We start from the raw sequence: 22,611 nt of genomic DNA, 5'->3' as shown, positions 1-22,611 counted from the left end.
TCTGTGACCAAATTTTGTTGCATGAATTTCGGGACACCCTGTATAAACAACTATAAATACCAATCAAAATTATCTTCCTCTTCCTCGTTCTCTTCCTCCTCCTATTCCTCCTCCCCCTCCTCCTCCCCCTCCTCCTCCTCCTCCTCCTCCTCGAAGGACACGCTCTTCTTCTCCTGCTGGTCGTCGTCCAGGATCGCCTGCTCCTCGGGAATGTCTTTGTGGTGGTCAGGCGACGACGGCGAGTGCCTGACCGACGCGCGACGCGGCAGCACGGCGTCCACGGACGTCTTTCGCGAAGACGGCAAGAACTGGTCGTCGTGGTAGACCTCGCCCGATGTGCGTCTGGGGAAGAGGTCGGCGCCAGAGGACCTCCTGGACGGCGCCGACCGCTGCAGGGACGGGTGGTACGGGTCGACGACCGTTATCTGGGAGGAGCCCCTGCGGAGGTTGTGGTCGTCGTCGTAGCTCTCCACGTGTATCACAGATGAGGGGGAGTCGTGGGTTATTGCTTTGTTGGTGTAGTCGGTGTTCACCCCTGCAAAAATCGTGAGGGTTATAAAAACTTGTATTGCTAGAAAAAATTCTGTTCCTGCACTAGTTGAGGACTGACTTTAAACTATCAAAATTATTTGACCAATTGATTCGAGAACTTAAATGACCGAATATATCTGATAGTTTGAAAACAGTTTGGACTGCTCTAGAAACAAACCTAATATTTCGTTTTATTTCTTATCCTGCTGAAAAGTTTGTTACAGGACTTTAAATCTTAAATTGTTTCTTCAATCTGTCATGTAATGGATTGAAGCATAAATATTCTCCACCAGGATGAATATACTGTTTTTTTATTCTATTTTTTCTCGAATCACAGTTTGTCCCAAAAGCTTTGGGAATATATCCGCCATTAAAGATAGAAATAATATCACCAAAAGAGTTATGGGTCATTACATATCAAGTGGACCAGTTTTGAAGATCGTCTGACCAGTTTTGAAGATCAAAAGTTGATATGGATGTACATATATGCTCTATAGAATCTTCTATGAAGTATTAGTTATCGAACTACAAAATCGATATATTTTATTTTATTTACTTAAAAACTGGAAAACAATCGTCTTGAAATTTATTAAATGTTTCACAATATTGTTTACATTTTTTCCATAGGACAAGTCTTCCGCGTCCACACGTGGTATGCACCAGCTGTGTAGCGTTAGGTCAAGCGCTGTTGTCACGTTGTGATGAAACTCCCCAATATTAATACTCGCGGTTTTTTGAACTGTTAATAATACGCCCTCATGCCGAAGTAATGGCAGTCAAACTTTTAGAAGATCTGTATTGTGCGAAATTTGCATCAAGATACGCACCACAAGAAGAAGAAAATAAGCAACTACATTTNTGCACTTTATGCACCCGCGATGCATTTCCGCCACTTCCGGATAATAAAAAAGGCGGGACTTTTTTCCGACGATCTTTCTGAACAAAATGCAAAAAAACGCATTAAAATCGGACCGGGCCGCGAAAATCTAGCTATTTTTCTCTTTATTGCCTGGTCTAGAACAGCATATCTGTATGCTGGGTTAAGGGACACGAGCGGTGAAGTGGCTGCTGACGTCGCTGCATTGGTCCCTTCCTCTAGGTACCAGCGACAGAACTGCTGCATGAGGATGGACTCAAACGGCAAGACAAGTGTCCGCGAAGGCCCCGATCTCTTCCCGACTGATTTATTACGTTTTAAGTTACTCTAATTTATGTCCACCTTTTATGCTGCCACGGTAGTTATTTATCTTCCCTCGGTCCTCCAGGCCGTGCCAAAGACATAAACAGAATTATGACGAGGAGAGAGCCACGGACTGCATCGAGCTGTCTCGATAATTAACGGAATGAATGTTGGTTTCTATCCGTTTCGCAAGTTTAATAGACAATTCGAGGATGTAATGCGGGGATAAATTAATATGTTTTACGACCGGCTATGTTTTCTGCTAGCATGTGGACTAATTAAGGCCGACGTAAATCAATCGGCGGTGAGGAACGATCGCGGAATGCCGGGAATTCGATATCTTGTGTCGACTAGGGTATATCCTTATAGGCTAGTTAACATCCTCAAAGTCGTGAAAAATACTGACACAGCCACACAAAAAAAGAAAAGTAGTCTGTACTTGTCATGCGACATACGCTATCTGTAGTATTTTTGCCTCCTGATCACGAATCCGGTGTCAGAATTGATCTATCAGATCACAGGAATTTCCTAACCTCAAAAAACAGGTAAAAAATAGCAAAAATTCATGAAAAAGTGCTAGGAAACATACAAAAATATTTTTTCTATATTCAAATGTTCATTTATATAGTTAAGACCCCACCCAACGTGAATCCGCGGTCAGCATTAATGGTTCTTTTTCTAACCTCAAAAAACGGGTCAATTAAAGTCAGATATCACGAATTTTCGAACAATAACAGGCTGGCACCAAATTTGGTATACGGGGGTTTTCTGGATCGCTGATCACGTATCCGAGGTCAATTTTGCAAAATTCAAGATGGCGGATCTAAGATGGCCGACCAAATTTTCAAATAATAACAGAATCGCGGCAAATTTGGTATACGGAGGTTTTCGGGGTCGCTGATTACGTTTTCGAGGTCAGAATTGTGAAACTCATTTTGTAATATTTTACTTTATAATCTGAGTACCTACCCAATCATGTGTTAATCTACTTTTTTTGGCTATATCTTGTTCTTTTTTCTGTAAAAGATCTATTCACGGGTTGAATTTTGTAAATCTGATCTCAGATTCGTGGTCAGTGACCTCTATACCAAATTTGGCGCGAATATATTATTTTTTAAAATTTGGTCAGTCACCATCTTGAATTTTGCAAAATTGACCTCGAATTCGTGATCAGCGACACCGAAAATCACTTTATACCAAATTTGATGCAAATCTGTTATTTTTTGAAAATTTGGTCGGCCATCTTGGATCCGCCCTCTTGAATTTTGCAAAATTGACCTCGGATCCGTGATCATCGACTCCGAAAACCCCCGTATACCAAATTTGGTGCAAATTTGTTATATTTTGAAAATTCGTGATATCTGACCTTAATTGGCCCGTTTTTTTTGAGGTTAGAAAAAGAACCAACAATTCTGACCGCTAATTCACGTTTGGCGGGGCCTTAACTATATAAATGAACATTTGAACATAGAAAAATTTTTTTTTCTAGTTTTCCTGGCACTTTTTCGTGAATTTTTGCTATTTTTGATCTGTTTTTTGAGGTTAGGAAATTCCTGTAATGTGATAGCTCAATTCTGACAGCGGAATCGTGATCAGAAGGCAAAAATACTACTGATAACATATGTCGCATGAAAAGTACAGACTAATTTTTTTTTATGTGGCTGTGCAATTCGAGTTAAGGTGGCCATATCCCTGGCCGAGAAATGGTGAAATTTCTGGCATTTTAGGTACTGAAATCTTGAAAAGTAAAACGTGTAGAACAAAAGTAAGCACAAAAATAACATCCTTGATGTTTTGTTTATTCATTGTTACCATTTAAATCTACCCAAATAAAATAATAACTAAAAAAAAGCGTTTGTAAAACATGCGTTTTTTGTTATCCTAACCCCACATTTTAAGAATTATTTTTACGTACTTATAAATAAAAGTAAACAATTTTATATGTAGGACTAAGCAAGTAAATGTTATAAGAATATTTACATGTGGAGTTATATATAAAAAAGTTAGTATTTTCGTAGATTTCAGTACCTAAAACCTTTATGGTTTGATCGTTTTTTGCACCTGTTTATTCGTTTTACTGCGGCGTCTTTGAAAATACTCAGGTGGTATGACATAACATTCCTGTTATTTGATAAGCTTTAGATTATTCAGTTATTAAATGTTTGTCTTTGCGGAAAACACTATTTAAAGAATATGGGGCCCTTAAGAGATGGTTGAGGGCTCATTCGATTCGGGATGACGTCTAGAAAAATGAGCATAAAAATCGTAATTGCAAAAGTTATAAATAAATAAAGTTTAAAAAAAGAGGATGTTTTTTTGCAAATAACTCGAAAAATATAAGTGATAACGTCAATTTGAAAAAAGATCCTAAAATAAGAGGAAATTTCCTATAAATATGTCCCAACTCCCGAATCTCTATCGTCATTATTTATAATTTTAATTTAATGCTGAAAATAGGGTTTTTAGCGTCGAAAGGTTTTAGCATTGCACGTACGAAACCGACCTTATGACAAAATATTTTTGTTATGATATTATTATTAAATGTTAATATAAACAATTTAAAAAATGATTAAGAAAAATATAAATAAAATTTAAAAAAATCAATTAAATTTGCATGATTATTAATAAAAAACCTTATATTATTTAAACAATTCGAGTATTCGGTTGAGTCAAATATTTATTGTATAGGTTTTTATTGCGTAATAAAATCGTTTTGAAGGTTCATATCTGTAACTTCAACAGTTTATGATATCTAAACAGTCAAAGACGAACAATACGAAGAAAAGCTTAATTTTTTATAAACAAATTCATATAACTAACGATCTACAATAGCTTCAAACGAAAGCTCATTTGAAAGATCAATTAATATTCTACAAGATTGTCTTTAATGTCCATTACTGTATCTGTAATAATTTAAAAGTTATAATTGTTTATAAGTAAACAAATCGCATGGCCGCTTTGACTTCCGGAGAATACCTACCAAACTAAAAAATTCGAAAAAAAATTGATGATGGTAAGACGAAACATTACATATAAAAATTGATTATGCCATTCGATAGAGGGCAAAAAGTTGCTATGAGAAGATGAGATTCTTCATTTTTTAAATGAAACAAAAACGGATTTTTAAAATTTCGGTTTTTTCAAATATTTCGAGAACTTAGCTTTGATTTTTTAGATGCATAATGTTGGTCCCCTGATTACACAACTTTGCTCCCATTTAAACCAATTCGTATCTCTTACCGTTTCAGAGATCCCTGTATAGTGAGAAACGAATTTGTATGGTTGGTTTTGTTATTTTCTTTTCTTTATCTAAAAAAAATAACAGCACTTTTGCCGATTGTTTATAACAAATTGTTATGTAAATAAACAAATAAATTTTCAATAAAAACATTTTTTTTTCTGTAATCTTCTGGAGAAGTACAAATTATAATTTTAGAGAAATAAAATAATTCTCAGTAGATTACTTAAACAACCATAAAATAAAGGAAACGATAATAAAAGAAAAATAGAAGATAATTTTAAGAATTTTTTTTAATCTTAATATACTCGCAAGAATGACATTTTTGAAAAATATGTAATTATTGCATTTGTTTATAAAAATTATTTAAACAAATGTAGGTAAGTACTGAACAATTTTTAGTTAATGTTTTTTAATGCCACTTTCTAACAAAAGCAGCCAACATTATTTTCTCTTAAAAAATTATTTTGACCACTTTTTATTAATTTTTCATTTTTTGTTAACTAAGAAAATTAATAACTAATGAGTTAAAACTATTTAAGATATCGCAATAAGGGGATCTCGTTAAGCATAGTTGTCAAAAGGTCTCCACGAAGCGAAATAATTTTAGCACCTTTTTTTTAAACAATTATCCGACTTTGAATGTTATCGGTAATTCTAAAATGTTTAGTTAATTAACAGTCTAAATAATACGATTTTTGAAATTGTTATATTAACTTTTAAAATCATAAAAAAAATGTGTCTTAAGGTTTCGCGGCGCATTACTTTCCACGCTAAAAGCCATATTTTCAACATTAAATTAAAATTATAAATAATGACGATAGAGATTCGGGAGTTAGGATATTTTTATAGGAAATTTTCTCTTCTTTCTCATTTTTTCAAATTGAAGCTAACACTTATAATTTTCGAGTTACTTATTTGCAAAAAAACCGAACCCATTTGTTTAAAATCTTTATTTGTTTATAATTTTGTAATTGTTTATGTGCGAATACGATTTTTATGCAAATTTTTGTAGACTTCATTTCGAACCGACTGAGCCCTCAACCAGCCTAGCCTATTAATATTTCACCGAGTTCGGTCGGAAGGAAAAAAAATTGTTGCGGCAGGCCGAGCACAGGAAATTAGTCGGTGACTTAAGAGCGGTTTTCCGCAGGAATTTTATGAAAATCTTTGCGACAATGGCTCATGGTCACCTTTAGAGAACCGTTATGTAGGAAGTATTTACAGTTTTCATAGTTTCGACAGCGGTTACGATGTAAAACTTCAGCGCGGTGTATATAAACCAGCAAATTCAGATGAGAGGAAATCTTAACACGCGCTTATCAGTCTGCATCGTTTTCATGCAGTTCTTGGTGGTGAAAATTCGAAATATTTGGAAATATTCAATTTTCGTGGCTGAAAACAACATAGGTATTGAATTTTCGAAATCGAGAGTTGCACCAACCAAAATTGGACAGAACATAGCCAATATAATGCGAAACATCGCCTTAATGTTAAATATGTTGTCACCGCCGTTCTTGGTGGTGAAAATCCGAAATATTTGGAATTATTCAATTTTCTTAATATTTCAAGACTATTTAATACTAAACTTTATAACTGGTGAATATTAAATAAACTATTACTGCTACAAATGCACTGAAATAAATAAAAACAAAAAAAAACTAAAATAAATAAATAAATAAATAAATAATTATTTTAATATTAACACCTGTCTTCATTAGTTACCAGCAAGCTTATTAAATTCGTTAAAAGGAAACGGACTTTAATAACTAGTTATAATAGTTTGATTTGAATGAGATTTATTTACCTTGTGTGTTGTTTTCATGCGCAGACTAAAAATAAGGTCCAGTACCCGTAAACAATTGAAGCCCACAAGTCTGTCCATATCTATGAAATGTAACTAACAATACAGTTATATACTCATTATATTTCGTGCATTTTAAAATAAAAGTTTGCTGTAAATCTGACACGAACGTAGATCGAAAATTAAATTATTTACAATAATATTTTACTGCCCCCTTTGCAATAACGCCGCGCACGCCTCTGCGTGGAATTCCACTCACATACTTAGTCCAAGTGTTTATATACTTATTAGACTGGGAGCCGTTATTTGGAAGGATAATAGTTAACGTCAGTTATTCCAGAAAATCTCCACATTTTGTTTTTAGTTCGCGCTTGAAGTACATCATTAATTCAGAATAGTTAATTCGAAATTGAACGTTGCTTATATGCGTTCGTGAAATTAACGATAGAATTATTATTCAGCCGAGGTGTAGTCAGCAAATTAATAGTATTACCTATGCGGTTGCCGCGAAAACAAAAATAAAGGACGCAATTCGTTTAATTCTGGTTGTTCGCGACTCTCCTTGCATTCACGCCTTACTAGGTCTCGGTACAGAGTCTTACGAAAAACATGTGCCGTCGCTCGAGGCAATATTCCTTATCCAAAAAATGACGAAAAAGTTTCCTTGTAACATGGATCTTCGTTCTAGGCATTAGGATGTCACTATATACGTATCGAATAAATTGATCGATGCGAAACTTCAGACACGTACATGTTATTGTACAATGATGCGGATACCTGGAATTACTAAAATGTGAACTAGTTGATGCTTCGTCACCATTAGTAAAAATACAATATTTCCAGTTTTCAGAATTTAATTCTCCTCAGCCGTTTTCAATAAAAACGTATTTCCCAAGATACCTATATCACTCATCTTGTATCACCTCATTAAAGCTATGGTGTAGGATTTCAACATAAAACAAAAATGTAATTTCCTAACAAATTTTGTTCTGAATCACCATAATCACTGTTATTTCACGTACCTCTTCATCCGTTATTGAATACTGACGTGATAGTAAACCACAAAAAGACATATATCATGTCGCAGTTTATTCATATTTTATGTAAATTTAAGTCGCAAATTACAAGCCTTATTTCCAGAGAAGTGTAGTTACATTTTTATAAAGGCCGACTTAATATATCCTTAACGGTCTATCTGTTTGTTTGTTTGTGTACGTTATCACGTAAATAACTGCTCCAAGTGATTATTATTATAGCACTAAAAACCAGTGAAGGAGAGTTAAGGGGTTTTGATCGTCTTAATCCTATATGACTTTCAAAGCAAAAAGAAAAATGAAAAAAATATTTAGTTCTTAGAAAATAACGTATTTGCTTCTAAAACTTGCTTGAAATATAGGTATTAAAATTTTATAAACTTCTACATAATTAGAAGAGAATGGAATTAGGAATATTTATAAAATCCGAAAAATAATGATTCTTTAACCCATTATCAACCATGGATCCAATTAAGTTTGTGTTATGTATTGGCAATAGGATTATTGAAATCTGCGTTTTTATCTATTAATTCATGTTTTCACAGTTTCCCTAGCGCTAATGGCTTTGAAATTCGTTCAGATTAAGAATTTTTCAGTTTTTCAGGATGCATGAAGATATAGTTTGCTACATCTTCATGCATTTTTATGTTCAAAATAATAAGGAAGTGCGGGGCACAAATTTTACTCTTTCAGTCGTATCTAATAATAAAAAAGTTATCATGTAAAAGGGTAAAAAATGACTACCATACGAAATGTCATAAAGCCGCATTACCTCATGCAAATGTCCCATAGGGGCGTTGGTAGGTATGCAGAAATCGTAATTGCCTAATTTTAAAATTTTGTAGATACAATCAAAATTTTCGATCTAGTTCGCCTTGAGAATTAGATCATGCGACTGTATAATTTATGTAAATTCCCAAAAATATCCATATCTAAGTAGGTAAGCAAAATTATATTCTGAACATAAAAAAGCAATATCCTAAATTACATTTTTTGTCTTGTCTTCGTACAACTTAAGTTGAGCTGAGAATATAACAGTAAATTATTGGTGTTTTGCTTAGATTAACGACAAACAATTGAAAAAAAAATGGTGAAAAACTACAAAGTGACATAATTGAATATATTTATTTACTCTTAATAGGTTTATAATACTCATGAAGCAAGAATTTTAAGGACTACTGTATGGTCCAGAATTGTTTGCTTTTTAGGCTTTTAGATTCGAGATACGTCGTGATCTTTTCTTTAGAACCAAGTTTAAAGTTGGAGATAAAGTCCTATGGCCAGTTTATTCTGAAGAAATGAGCAATATTTTTCCCGAAACGTCAAGAAGTCTAAGCCGATGACGTGGCAACCGGTTCCAAAATTGTTTGCTCAATGACAACTGATGCGAAAGCTTACAAACTAAGCTTTTTAACCTTCAATCACAACATTTTCAAAGAAAAAGGGTATAGTTTAGACAATGACTTTTTCATTTCTCCGCAGTTTATAATTGCATGCGGTTTGATTGACTATAATCAAACTATTGGCATGAATTAGTAAATCATTTGTCTATTGATGGTTGATTGTTGTGTTGTTTTAACAACTCTAGCTCTGTACAAACGACTTCCTAAATTGATTAATGCGATGATTATATAGTGATGTACAAATTCGTAACGTTTTTTATTTCCATGACAAGATTGCCTTGGAAATCCATTGTCACTAGACATGTCAAAGTTATTTTAATGTCATACTACCTATTGTTTAATAATTGAATCGTCTTTGAACTTATGTAGATATCATCCAGATTACTATAAGAAGAAAACTGAGTATCTAGTAAAAAAAAACAATCATTTACGACATACCCTTTTGGTTGAGTTCAATATAGGAATCAATCGATTGCGGCTAGAATCATCCCACTGGGGAAAGTGTAGCACGAAAACGTTCGTTTTGTCTTTCAGAGAGGACCATTTTGATATGAACGATTCTCCATGTTGAGGATGACTAACTGATTTTGATGAAGATTGTTTGAATAGGCTTACATGGTGGACTGTAATCAGTCAACCATTGTACGACAATTGCATAACATAGGTGTTAAATCGAAAATGGGGTGTATGGGTGCCACGTATTTTGGGCGAAAGTAACATAAAATCAGCATGTCAATATTTGTGTCTTTACTGGCTTTGGCCGCTTTTATCCCAGACTGTTTACTAGTAACGAAAAATGGTGCCTTTGATGTAAAGAATGAATTAGCTCTAAAGAAAGACAAAACCCCAACAAAGGCAACAAAATAACTGGTACTCATTCGCGTAAGTTGATATGAATCTGGTGGGAGAAGGAAAGTGTTGTTTATTATGAATTGCTTCCAATGAATGTAACCATCACTACCGGGGTTTATTGCCAACAACTTCTTAGTCTTGAGGGTGGAGTTCAAGAAAGAAGGTCATTGAGTAATCTTGCAATGAGGACTTTTTCCAAATTCGCCCTATTTTCCCGATCTTGCTCTATGAGATTTCCATCTCTATTTTCTGTTGTAGTGTTATCTTCTGTTATATTTTGATTATGATTAAACTTATTGGTATTAGGTATAGTTTTCCTAATGGTTTCATGGTTTTAATCACTTCCCATGACGCTTCACATCCAAATGTAAGTAAGGTTTGATTGATTGGTTGTTACTGTGGCCTGCAATTTTAATAAGTTGTTCTCCAACTCCCCTGTTGGCCAACTTTGAAAGAGCAGTCGCTCTTGCAGAATAATTGGTTATTTGAACTTTTTTACTTTTGATCCTATATCAGATGCTGCGAATTTAACCCACAAAGATAACAGTAATCTTCCCAAATGTACAGCTTTTGTACAATCCTTTTCAATTTGTTTTGTTCCAGTGGATTTGGAGTTAAAAACATTATGTCGGTTTTAATGCCGTTTCCCTTTTTCTTTGATCAATTTGTTGTACAGACGGGCAGGACATATTTGGAGATTGTCCGAGTAATCAGTCAATCTTTTGGAATTACCCTGTTCAGTATTAGAGAACATTGGGTCCCCCTTCTCTTCATTCTAATTCATGTGAAACAATATGAATTAGAATATAAATTTGGGGTTTCTTCATCCCAAATCCCGACAATTTTTTTAATACTCATCACCCGTAACGATGCAATTTTCTTTTATAGCATATCGAGTAGCTCTGGCGACCACAAATTCTACATCAGAAAATTGATTCAACTCAGTTTATATTTTTCATAAAACATTTCTTGTACCTGTTTTGCCATATTGTCTTAATTACACTTTCATTATTTCATGTTTACTATTTTTCCTCTTCATATTGAAAGCATAATCTTCAAAATGTTCTGTAATTGTTCGATATGTTATGTCTTTTCTATATGTATGTCTGCAGAAGTATTTCCAAGCTTGGTTTAGACCTTTACGTATTTTTAGGTTTTAAATTTTGAACATCTTATCAAATTACTATTGATTTAGAAGAAATTAATTTCGAATTCAATAAAAATGCTGGTAACTTATGAGCAACTCAGTAATTTAATGCACCAGGGAGTAATTTTTCCACATTTAACTAGTAGTGCGAGGAAAACTAAAAAAATTCTGACCTCTGACCGCCGTTTTCACCTTCGGCACACGCGTATTCAAATTCGACAGGCCCAACTGGCGGAACGTTCTGTTTCCTTATTGCGGGTTCCGTACCTGGTTTCACCTACAGACCAGATTACGGGGCGATAAATCCGGCATTAGCATATTTTACCATAAAATATGCACGGATGGCATTCTCGATCCGGCGAGCTACTGACAGTGGCATGTAATCACCGCATTTCCCTTTCGCGTACAGAGGAAATATGAGTTGCAATCTGCAATATTAATTCTTCGAACGGCGCTCGATTGAAACTCCTCAGTACACAAACAGTTTTATAGCGAAATATGTATATTCCCATTCAGACGGTTATGATATTCTGTACTTTAACTATCACTGGGTATTCTAAGTACCTTTGCAACGCTATTAAATATAGGCCAGGAAATATAGAGTTGGACGCGACTTTTTGTTTCGGCAAGCTGAATTTATCACTATAGATGCTAAATATTATGTACAATAAGTAACATATTAGTTTCCACAGTCATAAAAATGGGGGAAGATTGTTTACAAGCTGGTTAATTGTATAATTCTTACGTAAATTTACGTTTTTCGCTTATAACTTTTTTCCGTTCCTTTCTACGAGAAAACAGTAATGTACTTTTTTTTCGTCTTAAAATGACCTACAAAACTAGCCCTCGAGCGTCAAAAAATATTAATTAGATCAAAAGTTATAAACAGAAGAAGTTTATTTATGACTTTTGAATTAAACATTTATAAACTGCGTTATTATTACCAGAACGTTTTGGCATCGCATCCTCTCATTCCCTATCACTGTCTAATAACTCACACGAAATCTGGAATCAGTAAGTTGAATAGTTTACAAGTTATGGCTTTATAAACAAATTAACTAATTATTAGCCTGGACGATCCCGAGCATCTTCCACAATCGCACTGATTTTTTTCATGGTAGATTTCATAATAATACATTGAAATCTATCATTTCTTTTTTAATTTCAAATTTGCAACCTGGAATTTTTTTTGCAGCCTTTTTGCAGTCGCGAAATGGTCATTTAACACCTGGCCTATAGTCTGTATAGAAATGAAAGATAGTAATAAAAGCTCATTATGATGCAAATCGTAAATAAATGTAGTACTGGTGCTTATATTCAATATTTTTATACTATGTATTTTCCGTATAGATGAGGTCTACTTTTAACAAAACTTTGTGCGATCGGACTGTACTAAATTGTAGCAGGTAGCTAAAATTTAATCCCCGACAATCCGTCTTTGTCTATGCCGCTTCAATTTCTCGGTCCATTTCTCTTATAAGTAAACAATATAAAAACAGCATTTCAAAACATGAGGCTACTTTAAGCATCATAACCGGGTTAAGAGGGTTTTTAGTAATTCAAATAAAATTATTCAATATTATTATCAAAATATTTATTTAAATTTAATGAATAGACTTTTATTCCACACAAAAATATATGTATTTTGAAAATTCAAATTATGGTGAGTAAATGTAGTGTTGTATAAATGTACAATAAAGAAAATAAAAAAGTAGGTATATTAAAATTCATCCTCTGAATATTCTGATGAATTATCTTCGTCTCCTAGATTGATAACGATAGGTTCCACAGTAACGTCAATTAAATTATCGAGTTCCCACATTTTCTCCTCTTCTTTTTGTACATGATGTATACATCTTTGCCAGTTATCTGCAGTTACTCGTTCCAAGGAATTTTTTAACAAAATTTTCACGTCACTTAATTTAAACGTCGTATTATTTCGCGCTACATCTCCTTTTACCTGCGCCCAGACTAATTCGATTGGGTTAAGTTCACAGTGATAAGGTGGTAACCGTAGTACCGTTATTTGGCGATTTGTTGCCATTTCATCGATAACATATTTTTTCTGATCTTTATTAAGATTGACAAGTGTCAAAAGTTCCTTTTTCACCATATTTGTTTCAAAAGAAATGTTTTTTCCGGATAACCATTGAATTATATCGGCTTTCCTCCAAGCAGTCGTAGGCGTCCGCTCGGTCTGCCGTGAATGGTAACTGGCATTATCCATGACAATTACAGACCCCGGAGGAATAAGATCCAACATCTGTGTAAAATACTCTTCGAAAACATCTGCGTTCATGTCTTCGTGATAGTCACCTGTATTTTTAGATTCAAATAAAAGTAAACCGCCATCTACAAAACCACTGGCACTACCTATATGTGTCACTATTAATCTTCGCCCTTTACCTGAAGGTGCCTTGAACCCTGTTGAAAGTCCATCCAAAAATGCTTGTCGAAAACTTTTTACATTTTTATCTTGCCATACTTTTGTTACAGTATATCCCTCGTTGACCCAAGTTTCGTCTAGATAATAAATATTCCTCCCTTCGTCACGGAATTTTCTAATTGATCTTAAGTAGGATCTTCGCCAACAAATAATTTCATCTTTATCGATAAGAACTGACTTCCTGTTCTGCTTTTCCCAGCAAAAATTCAACTCTCGTAAGACGGCCCATAATTTGCTTCTACTGATTTTTGGCAAATCGTTGTCCTCTGAAAGTTCACTTAAAATTTTGTTTAGCGTTGGTATTTCTTTTTTAAAATAAAATGAGTGTACTTTTCTGCGAATGACATTTTTGAAGAAATCATCTATAACGACTTTTGACCTCCCTGTAGATGATTTTGGGGGATTTACAGTATCTTGTTCATTTTTTGTTTCCTTTAAAAGTCTGTAGATAGTCGATTTTCCAATCCCTGTCATTTTGGAACACTTTTCCACGATGTCGTCAACACTGTTGGTAGGATTTTGGTGTTTCAATGCATTAAATACATTTAATATAATAATCTTCTCATTCTGAGACAGCGCACATCTTTTCACGCGTTTAGCAGGTACGTAATCTGATAAGCTCGACATTTTACCCAAACAATATTATATCCACTGGCACAATAGTCACTAAACACAAGTCGAATTTTACTCTACTGCACTAGCACGTCTTCGTATATTCAGCTCTAAGACTGGATTGATCTGTCACAATACACTGGCTCCTGCCCTATGATGTATCCAGTAAAATATACTAATGTACACCCATTACCTGTTAGCATTAGTGTTACCCGATAATTACCTGAAACGAAATATTAGCACGCCCATGGCCGATTCTTATCTCGGGGTTTTATTACTCTCTTTCATTTCCAAACAGAGTATAAGTAACTATTTTACTATCCGCAATATTTTGGTTTAATCTTAGGTACGCCGAAAACAAACATTTGATATTTGTAAACATCAATGAAGCACAATCTGCAATTTTATGACTAGTTAATAACCGAGCCACCAAAGACTGAGCGGTTTAAAAAATTCGTATTAAGAGATAAGAATAGTTGCCAGCGCGCCATCGCTAGAATAAAGCGTTTGAATTACGACTAATTAAGCCTCATAATAACCATCATAGGGGTAGAACAGCAGTTAATTTACCTACTAATCGCCAACAAATTAAGTTTACCAAGTAAGAAACGCAGAATGAGTTTTGATATTGCGTTATTTTTAGACAGTGCTAACGATGCTAAGATTGTATCTGTGTTAATTAAGTTGTTGTCAATGTGTTTATGCGGTTTCTCGCATTTCTTTCTTTTTTGAAGAAGAACAAGTTGTAGCAAGAGTTATTCGTCTTATTTTTCTCATAAAACGGGATTTTCTTAAAAAATGTCAATATTTAGAGTAGATTTTGAGTCACGATTGATCAAAGAAGTTTTAAATGAAAAACTGAAATTCCGCCCTTTTAAACTCTTGTTACATGGTGCAAAGAAGTATAAACGAAAGTTTAGCTTTGATTCATACCATTATCTATTTATGAATATATTTTTTTATCCACAATCATTTTATAATCGGACTTTTATCCATCCACATATATAAACCGTCTTAAGTAATACTTTATTCACTAGTAGAATATGGAACTTTATTTCATATAAAAAAATTTCATTATTCTATACTAATAGAATAATGAAAAAATAATACACCTATAATAAATTAAATTTAATTTATATACTTATATTAACATTGACGTTTTATTTATAGTAATAGACATTTTGTTTTATCACAATTAACTTCCTTTCCGTTAATAACATCTGCAGAAGTTTGTGAAGAATTTGCACAAGTTACGGATGTCTCTTCTTGTAAGGAACAACTATATTTCCTTTGAATTTTCCTTGCAATATCATATTTGTTGGATATAGACTCCTCAATATAACTTTCTGCTATAGAGGAGCTCTTCCATCCACCATGCCGTTTGATGGTTGTAAGATCAGCACCTTTATTGGCCAATAAAGTTGTGGAAGTGCGTTTCATACAATGGTCAGTATATGCTTCTGGATTTGCGGTATTCAGGAATGAAGCAGCTATTGAGGGTGCCTTTGCCAATGTGTTGATTCCAACAGGCTGAGAAGTACATTTTTGTTTGATGTATCTTAAAAAGAATCTGTCTTGTGTTAGGCGAATTGGGCGCATTTTAAGACATTGAATATATCTCAATTTTATAGGGATATAGTAAATAATATTGTACAATAATCACTGATATTGAATCAGTTTGTAACAAATTACAGTCATTTTCATTAAGAATTTCTCTATATATTTTCAAGTCGTCACAAATAGAAGAATGAAATAAATAAATGGTAGCGGTCTGAGGTTGGAACCTCAGGGAACATCTGAATAAGCTTTATCTTCATTTAAAATGGGATCGTTATAGTTTGAAAAGAATGTTGTATTCTTAAGCAGTGTATTATGGTCCAGATTATCGAATCCTTTTTGAAAATCTGTGTAAATCGCATCTCCGGACATTCTATTTTCAAACTATATGATATGATGAGTATACAATCAAATGTTAGTAGAAATCGAACGTTTAGAAACGTTGGATGTCATTAAAGATTTTACTAAAAAGGGTTCATAAAAACCAATTTGCTAAAAAACTTTACCAAGTGCTTGTAATACTGCAGCTGTCCGATTTGATTTATTATTATCATAATAGTTTAATAACTGAATTCAAAATCTTTCTTTCTCTAAAGGTGACAAAATGAAAATTTTCGTATTTTTGGGTGCTGAATTCTAGATAGACTGCGATGGTTTTATTTCTAGATACGTGAATATCTTGGCATACGCTCAACCAATTGATAACATCTAGTGCATGCCATCAGCAATGCCACAAACATAATTTATGAGCAGAGACGGGTATAATCGTATACACATGTTATTGGCCGATTAGAACTGTGTTTCGAATGTAAAGAACAAGAGCGTCTGCATCATATGATGTTTAGCAAATGATATCCATAGGCGGCGCAATCATAGGGTACGTATTATTTATTTTATTGCATTTCTTGCACTTTTCAACATTTCTCGGTTATACACGTAAGCCATTTTTGACACTTGAAAAAGTAATGTAAACACTATCGCTTAAACGTTAATACCAAAATCGGAATCACCTGGGGCGAATTGCGTACAGCGCACAATGCGAATGACGCTAGAGATTACAGTAGCCCAGCGATGTAAGGGTTTTAAATACCTTCTACAACTTCAGTAATTTTTTTCTCGGAAACTATAAGGATTTTACAAATTTTTTTTACGATATTGACTCCATTTTTCATGTCGCATCTATTCCTAATTTTTTTTTTGGATAAGTTGTAAATCACCCTGCAAATAACTTCCTTAATTGAGAATTGAGGAAAATTCCTTTATATAAACTTTCTGCCTTCGAAGTCAAACTCTCGTTCCTAATTTTAACGGCTCTTAAAGGGCGGGACCTATAGTTTACATCAGCACCGAAATAAATAACCCGTGGTCCCTCCTCCACCCATCGACTGTATCACGGCATCCTAATTACGATCTCCATCGGCAATTAACGAGCAATCATTAACCTGCCCGGACGATAACTCACGTTCGATTTGTACTTTCTCGCAGGGAGTACGTACGGGAAACGGCGAAAAAAAACGTCACGTTTCTATTAACATGAATGAGCTATATATCGGGGCCGTCGAGAGGATCGAGGGAGAAATACAAATGTCCGTGTACCGGTCGTGCCGAGATGCTAGATGTACTCGGGCGCAAATAGAGCGGGGATGCCCTTACAAGGAAGCCGGGACAGTAATGTCTCATTTATAAGCCTTCTGTCACCGGGCTAATGAACGGAATAGCAATAGGAATGCATCCACGGCCTCTCTGCCCAACCGTTGGTACGGGGGAGGGTCGAAATTTAAACGGAAAGAGTTTAGAGTTTGTAACATCCACTGAATATCAGTTTTTCGAAAACAAAATCATATTTTATCAACACAAACAGTTTCCTGAGATCTAAATATCAATATTAACTTTATAGTGTTTAATTGCTTTTTATCTGTATAGTGTAGGTTAGTACTTCAGTCTACTGACCTATCATCGGATTTGTTTGATTGTGGAAATCACGTGGAACATCAACCAATGAGAGAAGTTCTTCACGCATGTAGTGAGTCCGAAGCATTCTGGTCCTGCACGTGCACAAGATGCACAGGGTCGGCTTACATTTATGGTAAATTGTCTTAATTAATTTTTTAGAAAACAGAAGCATTTTGACCATCAGTTGCTTAATAAATGTTCTCATTCTCTTGCCCTCTATCACCCTTTTCATGGAAGGCACTTATTTCAGACACATCCTGTATACATTTTTAGGGACAGATTGTTGAAAACACAGCAAAAAATGTGTCGATTTACACTACGACAATAAATCACATATTATGACACATTGTAATAAGAAAAATGCGTTGAATTCGATGAAAAAACAAAAATTGATTATTTTTATTCATTTTGACAGACGCCATGTGACACAGAAATATGATTTCTCTGCAAGAAAGTGTTGTAACATTGTCTGAAATTAAAAGAAAACCCTTTTTGATTGACAAAATAAAAATGAAAATTAAATTGTTCAGCTTTATTTGATAATTTAAAAAGAAGGAAGATGAATCAATTATCTCTTCGGCATATTATTCGTGATCAAATTATGTAATTTTGTCCTAATTTGAACGACTTCGTATCTCTTAAGATAACCGGGCGGAGGTACTTATGTATCATGTTAAAATTATTAATTAGCTTTATACTTTAGATGTCTAGTGTGATGATGAAATAAGCTAATTGAAACAAATTCAAAAATATTTTCTAAAAAATCGTATCAAATAAAATAAATCGGTGGTAAAACTATTCAATAATTTCATTGGAACTTAGGAAAACTGATCAGTACTCATCTAGACATTGATTAGTAATATACATATTCAAACTTTTCGTAATACCTGGTATCTGCCAATACGCGTACCTGATGTCTATCCCGATACTCAGCATCTTTTTATTTATAAGTAGGTGAAAAAATTAACGTACTTACGTTTACTGTGAACAATTAACATCTGTGAAATTCTGCAAATGCAAATAGAAAGTTTTAAAGCCATTCACTTGTTTTATGTGCTTTTAATTATTTTGCCATTATGTCACTGATTTATGTGTTGCGTTTTTTTACGGGGTTCTACAAAGAAAATGACGTATCGTCGGCAGATGCAAGTAGAAAGCTGAAGTTTATTTCATTTTCCTGGTCTGCATAAACTTTTAATAATTCTAATACTGAGTTTCAATTTATGTTACGGTCGTGAATACACTTTCTCGGAGAAAAATAAGATTGTTGAAAGCAAAGATACAGAATATGGACATATCCTTCTGCTATAATGCAAAAATTTTCATTTTGCGCACCACGCACACAGCGTTGGAGTTAGATCGGTTGAAACCTTTCATTGAAAGGTGTCGTTACTTCTCGAGTACTGTGTGGAGGTGCCCCATCTTGAAGATAAAACATGCGTGCCCAAACTTGTAATGCCATATTGTCCAATAATTCAGGCAACCGGTTCTGCAAAAAGTCAGCATATGTTGGTCCATTTAGTCGTCCTTCAAAGAAATAGGAACCCACAAGTACATCACCTATTATGCCAGCCCATACATTTACCGAGAACCGATGTTGAAAATGAGTTTCCCTAATCGCGTGAGGATTTTCATCGGCCCATATGTGCATATTATTAGCGTCATCACGGGTAAATGTCGCCTCATCTGTTACACAAACATAAGCCGGAAAGTCTACTTGATTGGCACATTGCCGTAAAAAACATTTGTAAAAACGCATTCGTTGATCACAATCCCGGGGAAAAATCTATTGAACTGGTTGCCTTAAGATGTGGTGTACGGTACGACACTTCCTACTTGCTGTGCGAGTCGTCGAGTACTAATTGTGGGGTCTTCTTCAAGATTTTCCAATACTGCATCTTCAACATCAAGGTTCACTTGCTGATCACGTCCTTCTCCTCGAGGAATAACACTTCCCGTATCTCGCAGCCGCTGAACGCACTGTAGGACTGTATTTGCACATGGGGGCGATGTTGTTGCCATCGTTCCCGGTACAACCTAGTCACCGCGAGTGCATTTTCTCCGACGGCTGCACCATACACTAACACCATATCGACACTTTCGGAAATGCATTATTTTCTCGGTTCATTGTAAAACTAGTTTGTGCACAAACTAAAAAATTAAGCAAAGTGAGAAAAAATAATTTCGTTTTTTAATGTAATCGGCACGCTATTCTTATTTTTTACTTCTTTATAAGAATTACACTGTCACTATCGTAGAATTACGAAATAAAAACTTTTGTCTAGAATCTTTCACTTTTTACACTGACGGGTCGATGGACGATGCTTAATATTTAATAATTAAGTGAATAATGAATTCAATACAAATACAAAATCAGTTGACTGCACAAATTTTTTGACAGAGTAACCTAACCTACGTTCTTTTAGTAGGTATTATTATTATTAGATTATACCAATTTAAATTATAAGGTTGCATCTCGGGTCGCATAAAAACATTTCCAAAATTTTTAATAAATAACACAGGGTCGGCCTTCATTTTCGTTGAATAAATGAATTTTAATTTACAAAAAAAAAACGCGAAGATAGAAATTTTTCGTATAAGAGTTTTCTATTACAAATATCACTAGGAAGCTGTAGTTTAATTTTTATAGATTATACATGCCATACTCTGTACAGGGTGTCTCATAATTAGCTGCCAACCCTGAACAGGCCGATTCTATGATCAAAATTAAGTAAAAAAGTTCATATGAAATGCTTGACCAAAGTGGGATTAATTCAAGACCGATTTTCTCGTTAAAGATAACGATTTGAAACAAGAGTACCTTTTTAACGTAAAACAGTTCGGGAAAACGGAATTTGCTGTCCAATTGGTTAAAAAGTCAAAGATGGAAAAGTTACACACGCAAAGTACCAAGGGCCCCCCCGTACCCACCCCAATGGACCTTGTGGAAATAAATGGATTAGTCCATCAAATTGCTCATCAAAATTTAGCTGTGTATACCAAATTTCATTCATTTATCACAACGCGATTGAGAGATATTGCAAAAAAATGATTTCCATTCCTCCCTCTTCAATGGGTCCCTGTGCCCTTAGGAAGCATTTCCGGACCCATGTTCATATAAACTTTTTTACTTATATTTGATCATAGAATCGGCCTGTTCATGGTTGGCAGCTAATTATGAGACACCCTGTATTAATAATTTTTTAAAAGTTTTCAGGGTTTATGATCTAGTTCGACTGATCTACAGTGTATTAAACAAAAGAAGAAATGTACAATAATATATCAACAAATTTAATAAAAAAAATAATAATAATACGCAAAATAAAGGATTAATCTAAAATATGTGATAACGTCGAAGTATTGATGTTTTCCTAGGCTTTTTGCAAATACCTGCGAACGGAAGTTTTGCATTAGCAGATAATAATTGTTAGATTAATTCGAATTTCACGTGCTGATAATTACCAACCAGACAGATATTAATAAATAACTGTATCGCCGTTTAAGAAAAGTACCGAGTTATTAACTGTATTCCCGATCATCTTTGAACGGTTGTATCTAGTTAATTACGGTTTTCGTTCCCACTTATACTTACTTATCTCTGAATGTACTAACTGCACCTCTCGTCGTCGAACAATGACTACTAAAACTGCCATATCATTAGCTTCTGTTGTGACCGAAAAGAGGTTCTCGCTGCTAGATTCAGAGGACCTTAATTTACGTTTAAGAAGCGTAAGGCACATTTTTCAGGAGTGCCCCGTCTTTACAGGCTCTGAACTCTGGCTATTATTGCTACTAAGGATGGTAATAACTCATTTCAGTAACTGTACCCGACTTATTTTACGCTCGTAAGTTTTTAAAGCAGCCTGGGTTGTGAGTGAGCTGTCACGTAAATTTTATTTTATTATTAACCTCGAATGTATATCAAAATAAATGCGGGGCCAGTTTAAGAAGTTGTGAATAACTTTCTTGTTTGATACATGTTAGATATTTCGAGGAAAATTAATTAAGAAAACCGTAAATGTAAGCCAACCCTGTGCACCTTGTGCACATGCACGGCGATAATCTTAGAGTAGAACAGCATCAGCCATTACTGTACATGCATGGTGTGAGGTGTGCATGTGTATTACTATGGATGAAATGGATAGTTTATTATTCGAATGAGGTTTGGAAAGTTCCACAATACCAAATCCTGATGAGAACTGAAAATATTGGCCCTATTATACAGAGTGATTCACAACTTATCCAAAACAATTTGGGAATAGATGCGGCATGAGAAATGGAGTCAATATTGTAAAAAAAATTTTTGTAAAATCCTTATAGTTTCTGAGAAAAAAATTATTGTTAAGTTATAGCACATTAAACCACTACATAGCTGGACAACTCTCTGGAGTCTCTAGCATCATTCGCAATACGCGTGGAGAGCCATGTGACTCCTAATACTGAAATCCGTCGTTGCGGTAGTTTTTACCTGTTATCTGTGGTATTTACATCAGTTTTTTAGTAGTTACTGTCAAAAATGGCTTGCGTGTATAGCAACTCAGAGTTGATGGATATCGTTTTAATTTATGGTGAAGCAAGACAACATTTGTATTATGGTGAAGTATTTGTGTTATGGTGAAGAAAGACATCATTTGTGTTAGTTCGTAGAAAGTGAGTAAGACGGACCCAAATGTGTTTACACGTGAGTGGATAAAATTTTGAACAATTGCTATTGCAGCATCAGGTATGTCAAATGATTTTATTATTTAAAAACACAAATTAATTTTATTAATAATTAATAAAGGCAAAAGCATTTGAATTTGCCGATATAAAATAGTTGCGATAAAATTCTATTTACATATTTCTTTCCTTGCG

At 34.4% G+C, this 22,611-nt stretch overlaps 2 protein-coding genes across 2 annotated transcripts in view; both read right to left on the bottom strand.

Moving 5' to 3' along the window:
* The window catches only part of LOC108904248, a 72,844-nt gene that overhangs the window by 35,038 nt on the left and 15,195 nt on the right, over nt 1-22,611 (bottom strand). The gene's annotated exons all lie outside the window — the stretch shown is intronic.
* LOC111691883 lies at nt 102-21,497 on the bottom strand. The gene is made up of 2 exons (XM_023455350.1): nt 21,350-21,497; nt 102-535 (listed from the first exon to the last, which is right to left on the bottom strand). Exons 1-2 carry the CDS (start codon nt 21,495-21,497, stop codon nt 102-104), a joined length of 582 nt encoding a protein of 193 aa, XP_023311118.1.

Source organism: Anoplophora glabripennis, unplaced genomic scaffold, assembly GCF_000390285.2.
Source record: "Anoplophora glabripennis isolate ALB-LARVAE unplaced genomic scaffold, Agla_2.0 scaffold46, whole genome shotgun sequence".
Taxonomy (NCBI): domain Eukaryota; kingdom Metazoa; phylum Arthropoda; class Insecta; order Coleoptera; family Cerambycidae; genus Anoplophora; species Anoplophora glabripennis.
This window is presented reverse-complemented; position numbering and strand designations above follow the sequence as displayed.